Below are 19861 nucleotides of genomic sequence, written 5' to 3'. Positions count from 1 at the left end.
CTGTCATGTTTTGCATTGCTAACATGCCAGTGTTTTTCAGTACAAAGGATCAATTTCTGGAGCAATATTCAATTCTTTTTCTTCTTCGTGGTAGGTCCCACAGGTCTTTCCTGATTTCATAAACCAACTTTTTTTATGTCGTGACTATACATACAATTTTTTCTGTTTAAAGAGAATCACGACCTTCAGACCGCCGAGACCTTCAGACATCATCGGCCTCAGAGTCTGGTTCCTGAATTGTTGGGAGTCGTGTCACTGACTTAGTGTCAAGCTCTGCAAAACAGGTTATATGGAAAATACACCAAGTTAATTGTAGAAACAATAAAGTTTTCTAAGTAGAATCAAAACTACAAAGCAATTGTGCCAATTCCATTTCGTCCGAAAACATGCCATTGAACTTCTGTGTAGGGAGTAGGTCGCCATCAGCAAAATATCTTTTATACATTTAGCCCTACTGACATTACAGGATAGTGTTTATGGAAGTGAATAAACAGTCAACGTTTTGAGCCGAAACAGTTCATCAGGATTCAATGTCAACAGTGTATTCATTTCCAGACACTGTCTGACCTGCAGATATTTCCAGCATCTGCAGAATCTCTTGTCTTACAGAATTTTATTGCATTGCTCTGTGCATTTCTCAACACACCATGTTAATTTATATTTTGACACCTCAGCCAATAAATTATTCTCCAATGAAAATGCATTAACTGCCCCATGAGCAATCATCATATGAATTTTCTTTTTTTTTTATTTTATTTTTATTTGGATAAGGAATTCACAATTATCATATACTTTTTTCACACATATAACCTTTTCCATTTTTTTATATATATAAAACTACAATTATTTATACATTCTTAAGTACACATTGAGATGATATAAAAGGAAAATAAACATTTAAATAGATAATTATGTACTGTGGTAAATCTAACCTATTAGGCTAAGTAATGAAATTAGTTGTTAAGAAAAATGGTAATAATAGTTTCCATACAACCCTTCTGGACCATTTCCACTGGTCTAAAATGTTGCATACAAGCCTATATACCAACCATTGTAGGTGTTTATATCCCAATTTGTTCATGCTTGTTCCTGCCCGCAGACATAATTATCCAATCCCTATGTACTTACTTACTTAATTTTTTCATTTTTTTTATCACTTTCCCAAATCTTTCCCTTTACTTGTGTTAATTCTCTATTTTCCAAAAAAAAAACAAACATTTAGACTAGGGGTGTTTACGTTAGCAATATTACTGTGTTGATGAGAAGAGCAATATAAATCATTAGGAGAGTCATCTAAAGTCTGCTCGCATTGGGGTTATATATTCAATCCATTTATTCCAGATTTGATAAAATGCTTCTTTTTGAGTTCTCAGGGAGTAAGTCAACTTTTCCATTTTAAATATTTCCAAGATAATTTTGTACCAATCTTCCAAAGTAGGTGGTATTGGATTTAGCCATTTTCTAGTGATTGATTTCTTACTTGCCGCTAAGAGGGCCTGCAGCAACTTTATATCTTCCTTCTGTTCAAGGAACAATACATGCCCCAAATAGAGCGTCTCAAAGTTCAGAGGTATCTGGGACCTAAGTACCTTAACTAATGTTCTATGAATACCTTCCTAAAATAGACTTAATTTAGGGCAATCCCAGAAAATATGAAAATGATTCGCCTCCTTGGAGCCGCACCTTCTCCAACACATCACATTTGTATCTTTATATTTTTCCTGATATGGGGTCTTGAAGTATCTTATAATGTTTTTCCAACAATGTTCTCTCCAAGTCAAAGAATTAGTCGAGGACCATTGAAAGCTGCAGATTTTCCCCCAAGCCTCCTCTGAAAGTACCAACCCCGCTTCTTTCTCCCACTTCTCTTTAATATACAGTGTATTTACAGTTTTAGCATGGGAGAGTGCATTATATAGGCGAGAAACTGATTTACTAGGTATTGAACTGCAAGCCGAATTCAGAATCTTGAAAAATTCTAATTCTACTTTTGATAGGTCTGTATATCTACAACTCTGGTTAACATAGTTTCGTATTTGAAGGTACCTAAAAAAGTCATAATGTTCTAGGCCATGTTTGTCCTGCAGGATTTGGAAACTTTGTAATACTCTTTTATCTATAAATGAGAGGTAGGTTTTAAGACCTTTCTTTATCCATAGCTCAAATCTTTTATCTCCTCTGTTGGGAAGGAATTCGGTATCATATGCACACCATCTAAAGAGTTTTAACATGTTATTAATTCCACATGAATTAACCACCTTCTGCCATACTTTTAATGTAAGATTTATCCAAGCATTATTAAATTTTTCCAACTGGGCCATCAATACTTTGTCAGCTATTGAGGCCTGAAGAGGAAAACTGTCAACTAATCCAAATTCTATTTCCTTCCATCTAGCCTTATATTCCCTATTACACCAATATAACAGAGGGGTTATCTGTGAGGCATAAAAATAATTTCTCAGGCAAGGAAAAACCATACCTCCTCCTTCCTTCCCTAACTGTAAGGTGTTATATCGAATTCTAGGTTTCCTTCCTTGCCAAATGAAGCAGGAAATCCATTTGTCCCATTCCCTGAATTGATTATCATCCACCTCCACCGGTAAAGTACGGAAAAGATACAATAACCGAGGAAGAATATTCATTTTTATAGTATTTATCCTTGAATTTAAACTTAAAAAGGGGATAAGATTCCATCTATGCATATCTGCTTTTATCTCTGAGATTAATGGCCCATAATTTACCTGTGACAGTGTTGAAAGATCCTTTGGCAGGGTTATTCCTAAATATTTTAATGATTTAGCTTCCCACTTAAGATCGTATGTATCCTGCAATTTTTTGGATGGTGTATAATTTAGGGACATAACCTGCATTTTCTTTACATTTATTTTATAACCTGATATTTTCCCAAAGTCATCCAACAGTGAAAACAATCCTATAAATGATTTTTCTGGTTCACTCAGATAGACCAAAACATCATCTGCGAATAACGCCACTTTCTGTTCAATCCCTGCCACCTTGATACCTTTTACGATTTCGCTCTGTCTTATTAGTTGGGCAAGTCGTTCAATATATAGCGCAAAAAGGAGAGGAGAAATTGGGCATCCCTGTCTAGTGCCTCTCTCTAAAATGAAGGAGTCAGAGAGGTCCCCATTTATCTTAATTCGGGCTGTAGGGCTGTCATATAGAGTCTGAATTACTTTAATAAACCTTTCTTGAAAGCCGAATCTTCCTAACACTCTGTATAGGAATGCCCAACTAACCGAATCAAAAGCTTTCTCAGCGTCCAATCCTACTACCATTGTCTGTCTCGTTCTTATTAACCTGTTCTAATATGTACAGAGTTCTCCTTATGTTGTCTTTGTTGAATAAATCCAGTCTGGTCTAAATGGATTAGACCAGGTAAAAGCTTTTCCAATCTGCGCGTTAATATAGATGTAAATAGTTTGTAATCTAAATTAAGAACACTAATTGGCCGATAATTGCCACATTCTAGTTTATCTTTACCCTCTTTAGGAATAACTGAAATAATCGCTTCTCTCCAGGAAGGTGGAGTTTCTCCTCTCTGCAAGATCAAATTAAAGGTGTTAAGTAGTAATGGGGCTAACTGTGTCTTCAGGGATTTGTACCACTCTGAGGTAAACCCATCAGAACCCGGGGACTTTCCAGCCTTTAACCTAGAGATAGCCACGTTCAGTTCTTTGACAGTTACTGGTTCTAATAAACGTTCATTTTGTAAATCTGTAAGTTTAGGTAGATCTAAAAAATTCAATACACTGTCTATATAGGGCTCATTGGGGGCCCGGGGTTGGGAGTACAGCTCTCGATAATATGTTTCAAAACTCTCTTGAATTTTCCCTATTGTACTCTCCACAAGCTTTGTCTTTGGATTCTTTATTTTATGAATTGTATTGTCTGCTTGTTGTTTTCGTAATTTATATGCTAATAATCTAGCTGATTTACCTCCTACTTCATAATTCTTTTGTCTCAGGTAAAGAAAATTTCTTTGAGTTTCCAACGTATAAATATCATCAATTTCACTTTGCAATTTCCTAATTTCCTGTTTTCGATTTGAATTACTTTTGTTGCTATCTACAACTTGAAGTTGTTTTAATTTTTCTTGAAGGTCTGCTAATTTTTGTGCATTGATTTTTTTCATGTGAGTAGTAATGGAAATAATTTTCCCTCTCAGTACAGCTTTCAATGTATCCCATAATATCACTGGTGATGTTTCTCCCGTGTCATTAAGGTCTAGATATTCTTTGATTTCTCCCCTTAATCTCTCCATTACTTTCGGGTTATTGAGTATATGTGAGTTTAGCCTCCATAGTGTTTTCCTCATTTTTCTTTCCAGGATTAGAGACATAGAGACCGGGCTATGATCCGACAGATCAATTGTTGCAATATTACAGTTTTTTATCCTGAGTCTATCTGTATTAAAGATAAAGAAATAGTCTATCCTTGAATAGGCTGAATGAGGGAAAGAGTAATATGTATAATCTTTACTAGTAGGGTGTAATTCCCTCCAGACATCTATAATTCCCAACTCCCCCATCAATGAATTCACTTTCCGAGTCAAAGGTTTATTCTGAGTAACTATTCTTGAAGAATCTAATATAGGATTTAATCTAATATTAAAATCCCCTCCACAAATTACTACCCCTCGAGAACTGACCATTAGGTCAAAAATGTGTCTATAAAATGACCATTCACTACCTGGAGGAGCATAAACATTCAGCAATGTTATTTCTGTACCTTCTATTCTTCCTGTGATTTTTACAAACCGTCCTTCTTTGTCTCTAGTCTCTGAAATATGTTCATAATTAAGAGTACTTGATATTAAAGTAGCTATCCCTCTTTTGTGACTCAATTTATATGATGAATAAAATATATGCTTAAAGCCCATTCTTTTTAATTTTCCATGTTCAGATTGGCTCATATGTGTTTCCTGGAGGAAAGCTATTTGTACCCTCTCTTTTTTCAAGTTAGACATAATCTTATTTCTTTTAATTGGATTCAAAACCCCATTAACATTATAGGAAATTATTTTTACCAATTCAGTTTGCATTTTTCTCTGGTAGAAAAAAAGCACTCTCCTTTTCTAACCAAACAGTAAGCAATCCCTTCTCAACAGTAAACCAAGACATATAACCACACCCTAGACATTTCTGAACGTATAACATTTGAAAATTTTTCCCGACTTCCCACAGTGAGGCCTGAGCACCGACCCGCCTCAGTTCAGAGGGATAACCTCTATCTTCACCCTGTGTTAGAGGGCCCTCAGCAGTATTGAATAATCATAGAGAATTTTCTCCTATTTATGTCTCGACCATATTGCTATCATTCAAGTTATTCCGCCTAGTTTATTTTCAGTTACCAGTTTTCATTTTACTTTTAAGTCCGATTTACTCTTTTCAGTCATTTCTCTTAATTAATCTGTATTCTCTGTACATTCGTGTCTGAATATTTGCAGCTTTTCCTTGTAGTTTGACACTCTGGTTCGAGTGGAGCGTCCTCGCCCCACTAACTGCCACGACTTCTGCCGAATCCTCTCCAGCAGCGACTCCGGTTGGGTGATAACTTTAATAGGTAGTCCCTGGTCCGCCAGGTCCAACATTGCCTCCTCCACCGTAGCGTAAGTTTTTGTCCCTTCGTCGTAAAAGACTCTCAGCCGAGCTGGATACAGGGTCTGGAATCTGATGTTGTTTTCCTTCAGGACCCTCCGTGTTTCCATGTATTCCTTCCGTCTGGCAAGAATCCCCGGTGCGTAGTCGTGGTCTAAACTGATTCTGCAGTTGTTCCACATGAAACCTTTCTTTTGCCATGCTCTTTTAAGCACCTCTTCCTTCGTTCTGTAACTGAGAAATCTGATCAGAATCGATCTGGGCTGGGCGCCTGCCGGGGGCTGTGGTGCCAACGCGCGGTGAGCCCTTTCTATCTGTAGGTCTTTTGCGTCCGGTATATCAAGGTTCTCTCTAAGCAGCTTCTCCACGAAGGGAATCATCAATCCGGCTTTACCTTCGGTTCCTTCGGGAACTCCGTAGATCCTCACATTTTCCCTTCTCGAGCGGCCTTCTTGATCTATTAGCTTCCACTGGAGCTGGTCTTGTAGCTTCAGCATTTCTGCTATCACTTCCTCGGCGTTTTGTAGCTTCTCTTCAATTCCAACAATCCTCGCTTCGGCTTCATCTATCCGCGAGTTAGTTTTTACTATTTCTCCTTTAATATCTTCCAGCTGTTTGCTGTTATCTTGTCGGAACCCGCGAATCTCTCCGAGAATCAAAGACAAAGTCACCGATTCCCCCTCATTATCTCCGTCCTGGCTTGCCGTGGGGGAGCTAGGCCCGTCGCCTTGCTGCGTCTCTTTATGTTTATCAGCCTTCAAAGCGGACTTTTTATTCTTGTTCTTAGACATCATCCTTGCCCCTTTTATTAATATAGTTATGCAATATTAAGTATTTGTCTAAATTCGATTTTGGGGCAGTTTACCTTCTTTTTTGTCGAGAGACCTTTTCCTTACGCCGCCATTCCCTTGATGACCCGGAAGTCCTCCCATCATATGAATTTTCAAACTGAGATCACTAAGGGCTTCATTTAGTTAAATATTATTAAAAATTTTTAAGGATGTTACAGGGGCCTTTACTTAATTGAAGCCATGGAAGAGAGATTATATAATCGCCCAGGGACATATGTATCTGTGCAAGAGAGATGCGCATGGTGTGGACAACTATATCTATTGTTTCTGTATGACTTACTATTAAAAAGACCAGATAAAGGGTGTAAACTTGTGGATAAATGTTTCATTTTCATACAAGTAGTCTTCCACTGTAAATAATTACAAGGACAATTAGGTAACCTGAAAGACTACAAGAGAATAAGATTCCTAATTGTTTATTAACATACTATGTTTTCCTTATTTCCGTTCAGTTTTCTGGAGGTTATCGTAACTTTTACCAAAAAATTTACACCTAATAAGTGTATCTCTGCTGCAAGCATTGAATTCAGCTGATCTGCCAAAATACCCTATCAGGGGATCATTCAAGTACAACTCTTGACTACATTTATAGCAGAACCTGTTTTCAATAATGTCTACAATGGGATATACCAGCAAGAGCCAATGGATAAAACTTAAAATTCTACCTTTACATAAAGTGCTACCAATGAAGTATGAAAATATAATACTACTATTGCTAGCGAGTCAATGCACATTGAGAAGACCAAATATATAGATTCAATTTTGTTAAATATTTCATTTCAGAGCAGAGAACAATCTTGAATTTGGGTATACAAACAGAAAGTACTGGAAATACTAAGCAGGTAACCTGTTTACTAACCTGTTTACTGTCAATACATTGTTTCCCTGTGAGTGTATCAGACTGAAAATATTTTCACTTACCAGGCAAACGTACTACGCTTAACTTTCCTACACTGCCTGGTCCAACAGCATTCTTAATCTCCATAAGAAACTCGTTGGAGTTTTCATTCCCTGTCACTGTTTAAAATACACAATTGTAAATATACAGCAAAATAGGAACATTTGAATGTGAAGATTGATACATAACATCCATTTTAAATTTGAACAGAGTACTACACAGGAATTCGACACACTGTTTACACTTCATCAATCTTACATCCACCAATCATTTACTGGCCTCCAGCTCACTTCTTCACCTCCCAATTTTACATTGGCTACCTTGCCATTCCACTCTTAGTCCTGAAGCAGAGTTTTCACCTGCAACATCAACCATTTCTTTCCCCACTTCAGATGCTGCTCAAATTCCTGAGTTCCTTCAGCAGATTGTTGATGTCTCAACACTCAATGATAATGGTGCAATAAAAAAATTAATTGAGATTGAAAAGGGAATATGAGGGGAAACAAACAAATGTTCCTGATACTTGCTTCCTATTTGACATTTGCTTTGAGATAGTGGTGTGTGGCATTTATTCTATTGCAAATAATTTTCTTCATTTTACAAACACCAAGCAATGAAATTTCATTTTACAATCGGGTGAAGTACATGCGGAAAATGACTTTGAATATCCAGCATCACAATATTAAAGGACTCAGACCTTCATTTGGACAGAACAGTATCATATTCCTTCTTTATTCCTACCTCACCAGTAACTTGCTTCTTAAAAGTTCTGCTACATTACAATTATATAGATTTTAGCAAACACTTAACTGTGGCTGTTGTTCATCCATACTTGTTCAACAGACACAAAGCAACTGGTTGGTTTCTCCTGATCTGTGTTAATTTGAACGACCCAACATTATGCAATATATACAATTAGAAATCAGATTTTTGGGAAGGGTAAAGATGTACTGATTAATCTTATTAATAACTACATTAATTTCACAAATAAAGTATTATTTATGTTAATCCACACACACTACTTAAATCCATGTGTTCCTTTTGGTGATCAATTCATTTCAAGCAACTTGTTTACTGTCAATACATTGTTTCCCTGTGAGTGTATCAGACCGAAAGTGTTTGTACTTACCAGACAAACGATTTACGCTTAAATTTCCAGAGTCATCCCCTACATTGCCTGGTTCTACAGTATTCTTCGTCTTCATACGAAACTTCTTGGACTTTTTCTTCCCTGTCACTGTTTAAAATACACAATTGTAAATATACAGCAAAAGATGAACATTTGAATGTGAAGATTGATACATAACATCCATTTTAAATTTGAACAGAATACTACATAGGAATTTGACACACTGTTTACACTTTCCAAGCAACAGTGTTTAATTACCAGAGTCTTGCATTTTCTGGTGCGATCCAGGTACTTGGAGTTTATCAGTTACTGCTTCTGCAGTGGCACCCAATTTCAGTGGCTGATCATTTGGAACAGTATCTCTGGTACTCTTTTCCATCTTAGATGGTCCCTGTTCTGCAATATTTAGTGGAGGTTCTCCATTAGGGATTCGATTGTTCTTTTCTTTCTGCCCTTCGATTTCCTCTTCATTCTGACATCAACATAAACAACAAAAATCCTTTTAATGCACAGAATCCAACAGGGAAAGTGATTCATTCATGGTTGACAAGAGAGATGAAGATAGAATGAACTCCAAAGAAGCTAACAAAGCTGTTAAAATAGCTGTTAAAATGATCTCAGCAACCAGAGTATTTGGAAATTAACAATGCTGAACCATGAAAACGAGTTTAAAAGTTGCAAGATAGAATACAAGACCAGAAAGGTCTGAACATTAAATAAATTGTAGGATGAGGGAGAAAGAAAAAAGGAAAATACTTGTAATGGCAGGTTGAGCTCCTTACAGGCAGAGATAGGAGTATTTAGAAAGGAGCATAAGGAATAGCAGAGGAATTAACAATTACTTTGTACCTGTCTGAAAAATAGAAATAACACAAAAATACTGCCAGGTAAACAAACTAGAGAACAAGAAGTCAGGAGAGCATAAGTACTGGAAGAAACGGAATAACAAACAATAAGTGCCAAAGGTGAAGTCAGTCTTTACTATAAACCTTTAACTACATTATGCCACAGACACCACGAGATTAAAATTATCAAATTACATTAACGTTAACTACAGTTAGACATTACCAGCTGATGTTTATTTTAAAATTGAACACTTCAATGGGATACCCTTAAAAGTTGACAGGAAGATTTTGAGCAGATACACCAATACCCACCACAGAAGTGACCTTGGGTAGTGGTTGAAAGGGGTTTGTTTGTGGATCTGGTTCATCACCGTCATCTTGATTTAACAGGTGTCCATCTCTTTTAGCATCTTCCCTTTCTTTCAGTTCTCTGCAAAGACATGAATGTTTAAATAATATCAAGATCATCAGGTAGGAGATACAGAAGCCTGAAGGCTCACACCCAGCGATTCAGGAACAGCTTCTTCCCCTCTGCCATCCGATTCCTAACTGGACTTTGAAGCTTTGAACACTACCTCACTTTTGTTAATATACAGTATTTCTGTTTTTGCACATTTTCTAACAACCTATTCAATATACGTAACTGATTTACTTGTCTATTTGATTTTATTTATTATTATTTTTTCTCTCTCTGCTACATTATGTATTGCAGTGAACTCCTGCTGCTAAGTTAACAAATTTCATGTCACATGTCGGTGATAATAAACCTGATTCTGATTTTCCTGTGAATTGTTTTTGCCTTCAGCGATTAGATTTTGAAAATTAATTCCTGGTAAGTGTTTGTGTTAGCTTTATACCCATATTTCATTGTCTTCAGTTGTGAGACACAACTGCTCCTGACATGATAGTGGGATTTATGAGTTAACGACGATAGTGTGGAACTAGTCAGTCACTTATAGGCCAGAATGGTAAATATGGCAAATTCAAACCCCACCCCCCCCCACCCTGCCACAGAGATACTTGTGTGACTGTGATTGCATTTAATAGAATCAATGCCTTTTAGAATATAAGAATTTTGTCCACTAGGCATTAAAATAAGGACTCTATATGTGACCCAGATTCATGTGAACTTTACATTGGTTATATTAATAAATATTTTTTCTTTAAATATTGCTCAATGCATATTATTTACACTTGAGTTTTTCCATAATGTTTAGAAATGTGAAGGTTGAATTTTGACATCTTAATGGACTAGAAACAAAGGGGACCGCCAGTGGGCAGCAGAACAAAAGTATCCTGCAGTCCAACTAGCAGAAGCGCTTTGAAAACAGAACATATACACAGCATTTTCAACATCCTGGCAAATGGTACTGAGTGAGTGTAGAGACAACACACATGGCTCAGTTTCAGAAGCAATATTTAAAGCCTCAATGCCAGCAAAACATCTCTAGGATTTTAAAATCTGGCTGCACCACACCAGGGAAGCAGAATGTGGATTACACATGAATCAAGGCTGTCCCAGGATTGATTAACTCTTCACTGGATATGTTCCTAGGCACTGTTCGGGTTCTTGGGCTATTATGCTCATTAGCGATGGAAAGAATTTTACTAGTGACACAAGGGATCATTCACCTGATGACTCCTACATTACATACAGGCAAGAACCGATGATGAAATTAGGAAAGGTCATGGGAAGTCAATACCACAGGACCCAGAAAGTTTAGCCGTCCTCACCCGAGCACGTGGAAAATTCCAACCTCATTTGTGCTTAAAGAGGTGCTGAGATTTCTCCATATCTCCGGATACAATAGACAGCCCCGAAAGATTTGCAGGTGAAGTGTCGCCGTACCTGGCAGGACTGTTTGGAGGCCTGAGTGGTTGTAAGGGACGTGTACAGCATGTGTAGTACTCGTCCCACTCGTAGAGAGAAGTACAAGGAGGGAGATCAGTGGGGAGAGACGAGTGGACAGGGCAGACTCCTAGAGAGTAATCTCTACAGAAAGTTGGGGGGTTGGCGGGGAAGGGAAAAATGTGGTTCATGGCAGTATCCCATGGGAAATGGCAGATGTTACTGAGAATGATGTGTGGATTACGGAGATCCTGGGATTGCAGGTAAGGTCAAAGGGAACCCTATCCCCGATATGACAGGAGGATGAAGCAAGTGCAGACATACAGGAAATTGGCGAGATACAGGTGAAGGCAACATCGAGTGATGAAAGGAAAACACCATGAAAGTCTCACCTTGAGAACAGATGTCCCAAAGACAGATTAACTGAAAGAAGGGAATAGCAATTTTAAAAAATGATAAACTGGGGAAATTTCAAAGAGCTTGGAAGAAATGTTTCAAAAGTCATAATGTTGAAGATTAGAAATTTTTGAAGTAAGGCAAGCATAACTGTTTGGTCTTTTACCTCTCCTCTGGGATTTTTCGTACTCTTTCTACACGTTCTCGTTTCTCTTGGTCTTCCCGTGCCTTCTGCACCATTGCATCTTTTTCAATCCGTTCTTGAAGGTTGTCATAATCCTTTGCTATGGTAACCAAAAGCCATTTAAGGCCTTTCTTAATTGCCTTGTCCAATGTTTTTCCATATCCCCGAACAGCAGAACATGGTTGCTATTGATATAAATGGGAAAAAAATATGCTCAGTGAACAATTACTACTTCACTAAAAAGGACAACATGCGTTGGGATGCATTTCCCATTTGCATTTAAGCAGACAGAATCGGCAATAGAAACAGTTGATTTGAAGAAACTGCTGTTTCAACATTGTCTGGAAATCAAGTTCCATAACTTTGTCGCAAACAACAGGAATTCTGCAGATGCTGGAAATTCAAGCAACATACATCAAAATTGTTGGTGAACGCAGCAGGCCAAGCAGCATCTATAGGAAGAGGTGCAGTCGACGTTTCAGGCCGAGACCCTTCGTCAGGACTAACTGAAGGAAGAGTGAGTAAGGGATTTGAAAGTTGGAGGGGGAGGGGGAGATCCAAAATGATAGGAGAAGACAGGAGGGGGAGGGATAGAGCCAAGAGCTGGACAGGTGATAGGCAAAAGGGGATATGAGAGGATCATGGGACAGGAGGTCCGGGAAGAAAGACAAGGGGGGGGGGTGTGACCCAGAGGATGGGCAAGAGGTATATTCAGAGGGACAGAGGGAGAAAAAGGAGAGTGAGAGAAAGAATGTGTGCATAAAAATGAGTAACAGATGGGGTACGAGGGGGAGGTGGGGCCTAGCGGAAGTTAGAGAAGTCGATGTTCATGCCATCAGGTTGGAGGCTACCCAGACGGAATATAAGGTGTTGTTCCTCCAACCTGAGTGTGGCTTCATCTTTACAGTAGAGGAGGCCGTGGATAGACATGTCAGAATGGGAATGGGATGTGGAATTAAAATGTGTGGCCACTGGGAGATCCTGCTTTCTCTGGTGGACAGAGCGTAGATGTCCGGATCAAAGTCAAGGCTAAATATCCTGAGATAGTCAGGAAAGCACTGAAAACGTTGCTTCCATTTCCAACATATCTCTGCAATGAACGCAACGAAAACTAAATTGCGGAATAGACTGGACATAAGGAACCCCCTTCGAGTATCGCTGTCTTCCCATCACCCCTCGATAGGACCATCTTGTTGCAGGGAAACAAGCCCAGGGCTCCCACTGATTCAGCGATATTGGTGTGTTGCAATGATTTTATATGTTCATACGGGGAAAATATGCGCTTGTGTGTTTGATATCCAAACGTTACTTAAAATGTTATGATGCTATTATAAGTGACTTATATAACCATGGAACAATTACGGCATGGAAACAGGCGATCTCGCCCCTTCTAGTCCGTGCCGAACGCTACTCTCACCTAGTCCCACCAACCTGCACTCAGCCCATAACCCTCCATTCCTTTCCAGTCCATATACCCATCCAATTTTTCTTTAAAGGATAATATCGAACCTGCCTCTACCACTTCTACTGGAAGTTCGTTCAACACTTCAAGCTCCCCTGTCCTCCCCTGATAATTGTCTTATCGCTACATTCACGCGAGGAAAATATGCGCTGTGTGTTTAATATTAAATTCGTTAGATAAACCCTTTCAGAAACGAAATTGTGTGTATTAGCCACTTATCACCTATATTCCAGTCGTGATTAACACGCCGCCGCCGCCAACAGAATCGGTGAAAACAATTTTTAAGAAATCGGTACGTAAACGCATGCGCACTGGTGCCCGCCCAAGGCTTCATGGTCATTGTAGTCTTTCTCGGGGTAACCCGACATATTTGACTGCTACTCTTGTACGTTGGCAACCCTACCCCCTCCCCCCGCTCGGCCGGTCCGCAGTACGAAAAAGGTTGGGAACCCCTGCCCTAGAGTTTACAGAGAATGATGCAAAAAACAAAAACAAAAAACTAGCGAGCAGCAGTTCTGTGGGCAAAACTGCCTTATTAATGAGAGAAGTCAGAGGAGAATAGCCAGACTGGTTCAAGCTGACAGGAAGGCAACAGTAATTCAAATAACATCGCATTACAATAGGGGTGAGAAGAAGAGCATCTCTGAGCACACAGCACATCGAACCTCAAAGTGGATGGGCTACAACAGCAGAAGACGATGGACATACATTCAGCGGCCACTTTATGAGATACAAGAGGTACCCAATAAGGTGGCCGCTGAATGTATGTCAATAATACAGCTGAGTGTATTAGGTGACTAAGGGAGACAAAACCTTTAGCTTTGAGAAGAAGTTCTGTGATAGTAATTAATACACATCATAGAAAGAACTTTAATAAGCCAATTAAATAATTTTAAGCCTCAACTGCTTCCCTGGGCAGAGATTTCCATAGATTCAATCCTCTGTGGAAAACGCAATTCCTCCTCATCTCAGTCCTATATCTAATCCCCAAAATATTGAGGCTATAGTCCCCCAGTTCTAGTTCTACTTACCAATGGAAGCAACTTTTCTGCTTCCATCCCTTTCACAATTTTATATGTGCTTAAAAGATTCCCTCTACTCATTGTTCTGAATTCCAGTGAATATAGTCCCAGGCAACTGCATCTTTTCTTGTAGGCTAACCCCATCATCTCTGGCATTATCCTGGTGAATCTCCTCCACATCACCTTCAAAGCTGGTATATACTTTCTCAAGTCAGGAGACCAGAGCCACATGCAGTACTTCAGCTGTGACCTCCGTAGTACCCTGTATAGTTACAGCATGATCTCTCCGCTCTTAAATTCAATTCCTCTTGCAATAAAGGACAACATTGCCTTCCTGTTAACCTGTTGTATCTGCAAACCAGTCTTTTGTGATTCATACACAAGCACTCCCTAGAATCTCTGCACATCAACATGCTGCAATCTTTCACCATTAAAAAAATCCCATCTTCCAATTTTTCCTTCTAAAGTGGGTGACTTTGCATTTACCAGCATTGTACTCCATCTGATCAACTCTGCTCCATTCGCTTATATATCTCTGCAGACTCTTCACATCCTCTGCACAATTTAGTTTTCCCACTCTATATAGTTCATCGGCAAACATTGCATTTGGTCCCCTCTTCCAAATGGTTAATGTACAAACACTTTGTATATTGTGAACAGCTGCGGGCCCAGCACCAATCCCTGCAGCACACTGTTCACCAGAGAAACCTATTTATCCCAACTGTACGTCTCTTATTAGTTAACCAATACTCTTCTTATGGCTTACCTCAACTTCCTAAGTCTTTTCTACCACATCATATCAAACGCGTCTGAAAATCCAAGTATAGAACATCCATCCACTGCACTTATTATATCCTCAAAGAACTCTAGTAAGTCTGGCAAACAGGACTTGCGCTTCCTGAGGAAACCGCCACTATCCAGTCATCTCACCATTTCTTCCTTAGTGATAGCTTAAAGCATTTTGCTGACTACAGATGTTAAGCTAACTGGCCTATAGTTAACTGCCTTTTGCCTATATCCTTTTTTTTAAAAAAACAGCAGTTGACATTCAGTGTCTTCCAATCTGCCAGGACCTGCCCAGAGTCCGGATAGTTTTAGTAGATTATCAGAAACACTTCTACTATAATTTATGCCATTTCTTTCAGTACCCTGGTATGCATTCCATCAGGACCAGGGGCCTGACCTACTTCTAAGGCCACTAGTTTGGTGCAGCACTACCTCTTTAGTATTAACGACCGTATCAAGGTCTTCACCTGCCATTGCGTCCATGAGATTAGATTCAACTTTATTGTCATTGTGCCGAGTACAGATACAAAGCCAATGAAATGCAGTTAGCATCTAACCAGAAATGCAAAGAATAGTGTTATATACAAAATAACTGCAAATAAAAAGTAACTGCTGCAGCACACAAATATAAAAGTACTGAGACAGTACAATATGGGTGCAACACTGCTGAGCGCTGTGATGAGAGGTTCAGCAGGGTCACAGCCTCAGGGAAGAAGCTCTTCCTCAGCCTGCTGGTGCGGGAGCGGAGGCTCCTGTAGCGCCTACCAGATGGGATGAGAGTAAAAAGTCCATGGTTAGGGTGAGATGCATCCTTGATAATGCTTTTTGCCCTGCCCAGGCAGCACTTATGGTAGATGTTCTCAATGGTGAGGAATCGGGTGCCGATAATCCGCTGGGCAGTTTTCACCACACACTGGAGTGCTTTGCGGTCAGATATGGGACAATTGCCACGCCACACTGAGATATACTTGGTGAGTATGCTCTCAATGGTACAGTGGTAAAAGTCCGTCAGTCTCCTGGGACAGAAGTGAGCTTTCTTGCTGCTCCACAGGAAATAAAGGCACTGTTGCGCCTTTTTGATCAGGATGGAGGAGTTCAGGGACCAGGTGAGATCCTCGGAAATGTGGACACCAAGGAATTTGAAGCTTGATACACGCTCCACTGCAGCTCCGTTGATGTAGATGTGGACGTGATGTGAGTGTGGCTCCTAGCATGCCTGAAGTCCGCTATGATTTCCTTGCTCTTCTGGATGTTAAGGGCCAGGTTGTTGTTGGCACACCGTGCGGCCAGGTGCTGGACCTCATCCCTGTAGGCCGTCTCGTCATCCCCTCTGATCAGGCCAACCACCGTGGTGTTGTCTGCAAACTTGATGATGGAGTTAGAACCATGTACAGGAACGCAGTCATAGGTGAAAAGGGAGTACAGAAGAGAGCTCAGCACACAGCCTTGAGGCACGCCAGTGTTCATGGTGAGAGTGGAGGAGGAGAGGTTGTCTAACTTAACTGATTGGGGTCTGTTAGTCAAAAAGTCCAAGGTTCAATTGCAGAGGGATGATGAGCATTATATCTCTCTTTGCCATATTTGAGATGTCCTCCATTGTGAAAAGTGACACAATATAGTCATTCAAAGCCTCAGCCATCTCCACATTACCCACTATTAATTTGCCTTCTCATCTTCCAAGGAGCCTACATTCACTTTACATAATTACAAAAAAAAATACTGTTTTAAATTTTACTTTACTCTCATAATCTATATTGTCTTATTGCTTGCTTAGCGGATTCTTTTTTTTGAGATACAGCCTGGTAACAGGTCCTTCCAGCCCAAGGAGCCCACAATGTCCAATTAGACACGTGTGACCAATTAATCTATTAACCAGTATGTCTTTGGAATATGGGAGGAAACCCACGAGGTCATGAGGAAGACACACAAACTCCTTCAGACGTCGGCGGAATTGACACCAGATCACTGGCTCTGTCATAGCATTACGCTAACTGCTACGCTACCTACCATTTGGCTCAACCCACGCTAACTGTTCTTGCTTTTAACTAGAATATAATTTTCTTGAGCACTGTGAAAAAATCTGATTTCCACTGTTCCACAAATTTCCCACATATAGTATGTGTACACGAACCAACCCACCCTGACTCAGGCATCCCTTAGTCCTGCGAGTCCATGGATCTGTGCCTGGAAAGTCTTCACTGTCCAGGGCGCAGGCCTGGGCAAGGTTGTATGGAAGACCAGCAGTTGCCCATGCTGCAAGTCTCCCCTCCCCACGACACCGATGTTGTCCAAGGGAAGGGCGTTAGGACCCATATAGCTTGGCATTAGTGTCGTCGCAGAGCACCGTGTGGTTAAGTGCCTTGCTCAAGGACACAACACGTTGCCTCGGCTGGGGCTCGAACTCACGACCTTCAGGTCGCTAGTCGAATGCCTTAACCACTTGGCCACGTGCCCACTACTTAGTCATAATACATGGGTTTTAGATTGAAAATGGTTGTTGTGATGTATCTAGTGTGGTAGTGTGGTGGATAATGCTTGTGGCTCTCACTTTAGCTTCTACTGCTGGCTAGCAGACTTGCACATCCATCTCTCCATTTGGCAAGTCTCTCCCTGCCAGTATACGGCCTCTCCAACAGCAAGCCTCATGTACTGCCCTCTCACTGGCGACACACAGAAATGGACTCCTTTCAGACAAAGGCTGAACTACAGAAGACGGGGAGGAGATCTGGCCCCTGCACATGCAGCATGCTGACGCACTGGTGTGTAGACACGCCCTGGTGCCTGTGAACCAGATCCCCAGCTATGGGTAAATAGCCCCACTACATTGTGGGCAGCCTCAGGAGAGGCGACGACGACGGAAGTGAACTCAGATAGCAAATCCAGAGTGGAGTGCCTAAGACAGCTGGACACCACTGAACATCCTTACGGCAGCTCCTGCAGCCAAGCTGGTGGATTGCACTGGTGAAGCAGAGAGAGGGATCTTGACAACTGGGCATCTCAGGATCTCCATACCTTCCGTCCAGGCTTGTGATCTTGATCATCACCCATTGTCCTTCGAGACAGTCAGATGCCAACCACAGTTTGAACTATTGTACCCTCCAAATGAATGGGATATTCAATCAAACTGTGTTCACTCTTTCCAAAGGATCCTGAAGTATTAACAGGCTCATTAAATGGGACCAGATCTAAGATATATTTTCCTTTGCATGTTTAGTGATATACTATTCAAGAAATCTTAATCTTTCTTTGAGCATTAAAAAAAAAATTAGGATTTTAATAAAAGAGAATATATACGTCATGCCTGCTTAACCTGGAAATTGAACAAAAATCCATAAATGAAGGCTGCTGTTGATGTAATTTTTAGAAAGTAACTACTGCCAAATCTTTCTGCAGCTTCATGTACCAAAATATTGATGGGAATACAAAATCTGGTCTTATTAGATATTAAGTTATATTTAAATATTAAAGTATGCAAATTAAATATCAACGTTGACGGTGTTGAGGTATTGTTTCCATTCAGACAATATGAATGGGAACAAATACTGAGTGCAAATATAGTAACAGTAACAATTAGTAGCTCAGAAGCACAAATAACAAAGTGTAATAATGAGATCTGCATTTGTGAGCTGGGAAATACAATAGAAACCCATAAAAATCAATAATATGTTCTCTTTAGACTTTATTACCTTCGTTCAGGAAAGACATTAAGATGATAGAGAGGAAAGAAAAAAATCACTGTGATAACACAACAGCTTTAACAGTGAAGAAGAATGGAAAGAATTTTTATTGAAATAATTGACTGCAGAGGTACTTACAATTTTGCAGAAGCTTTTATTTTCATCGACCAACTTCTTCAATGAAAGGCGCTCTATGAGTTCAGCCTCTCCTAAAGCACCAACACAATCTTGTTTGTTTGCCAATCTAAAATAGACAAAGCATTGATTATATTTCAATTTAACTGTTCATTTTACCAATAGTAATAACATACTTGGTGAATTATCAGACACTTAGAAAATGGGCTAAATTATCATTTGGGCATTTGCAACTGAACTTCCTGGGATGCTCTAGGGTGATCTCATATTTTTCACATTTCTTGAAGGAAGATTAGTCTTTAAAGGGATTAGACAGTCATTAGTTCATATACAGTGGCATGCAAAAGTTTGGGCACCCCGGTCAACATTTGTTACTGTGAATAGCTACGCCAGTAAAACATGATCTGATTTCCAAAAGCCATAAAGTTAAAGATGACAGATTTCTTTAAAATTTTAAGCAAGATTACTTTTTTTATTTCCATCTTTTACAGTTTCAAAATAACAAAAGGGAAAAGGGCCCGAAGCAAAAGTTTGGGCACCCTGCATGGTCAGTACTTAGTAACACCCCCTTTGGCAAGTATCACAGCTTGCTCATTGCAGCCAAAAAGTTCTATTTTAACTTCATCAGTCCACAGGACTTGTTTCCAACATGTATTAGGCTTGTTTTAGATGTTCCTTTGCAAACTTCTGATGCTGAATTTTGGCCACAATGGGCAAAGGTATGTTTGGAGAAAAAAGGGTACGAAAGGAAGGAAACATCATCAAAAGAGCAGTGCATACAAGACGACCCAAGAATCTCACAGAACTAGAAGCCTTTTGCAAGGAAGAATGGGCAAAAATCCCCCAACAAGAATTGAAAGACTCTTAGCCGGCCGCAAAAAATTTGTGGGCAGAACTGAAAAAGCGTGTGCGAGCAAGGAGGCCTACAAACTGTAACCTGACTCAGTTACACCAGTTCTGTCTGGAGGAATGGAACAAAATCCCAGCAATTTACTGTGAGAGGCTT

General features: G+C 39.8%; 1 protein-coding gene across 1 annotated transcript in view; it reads right to left on the bottom strand.

Moving 5' to 3' along the window:
- Window positions 1–202: 202 nt before the first annotated feature.
- Window positions 203–19861, bottom strand: part of arl13b (ADP-ribosylation factor-like 13b) — a 35490-nt gene continuing 15831 nt past the window's right edge. Inside the window, exons 4-10 of the mRNA XM_063052520.1 lie at window positions 18859–18964; window positions 11756–11958; window positions 9669–9774; window positions 8758–8971; window positions 8500–8607; window positions 7394–7489; window positions 203–273 (exon numbers count right to left, since the gene is read on the bottom strand). Of these exons, the coding sequence (XP_062908590.1) occupies window positions 203–273; window positions 7394–7489; window positions 8500–8607; window positions 8758–8971; window positions 9669–9774; window positions 11756–11958; window positions 18859–18964 (904 nt within the window). The remainder of the gene's footprint in view (window positions 274–7393; window positions 7490–8499; window positions 8608–8757; window positions 8972–9668; window positions 9775–11755; window positions 11959–18858; window positions 18965–19861) is intronic.

Source organism: Mobula hypostoma, chromosome 6 (genome assembly GCF_963921235.1).
Source record: "Mobula hypostoma chromosome 6, sMobHyp1.1, whole genome shotgun sequence".
Lineage (NCBI taxonomy): Eukaryota > Metazoa > Chordata > Chondrichthyes > Myliobatiformes > Myliobatidae > Mobula > Mobula hypostoma.
The sequence above is the reverse complement of the archived record's forward strand: the minus strand, read 5'-3'. Positions and strand labels throughout refer to the sequence as shown.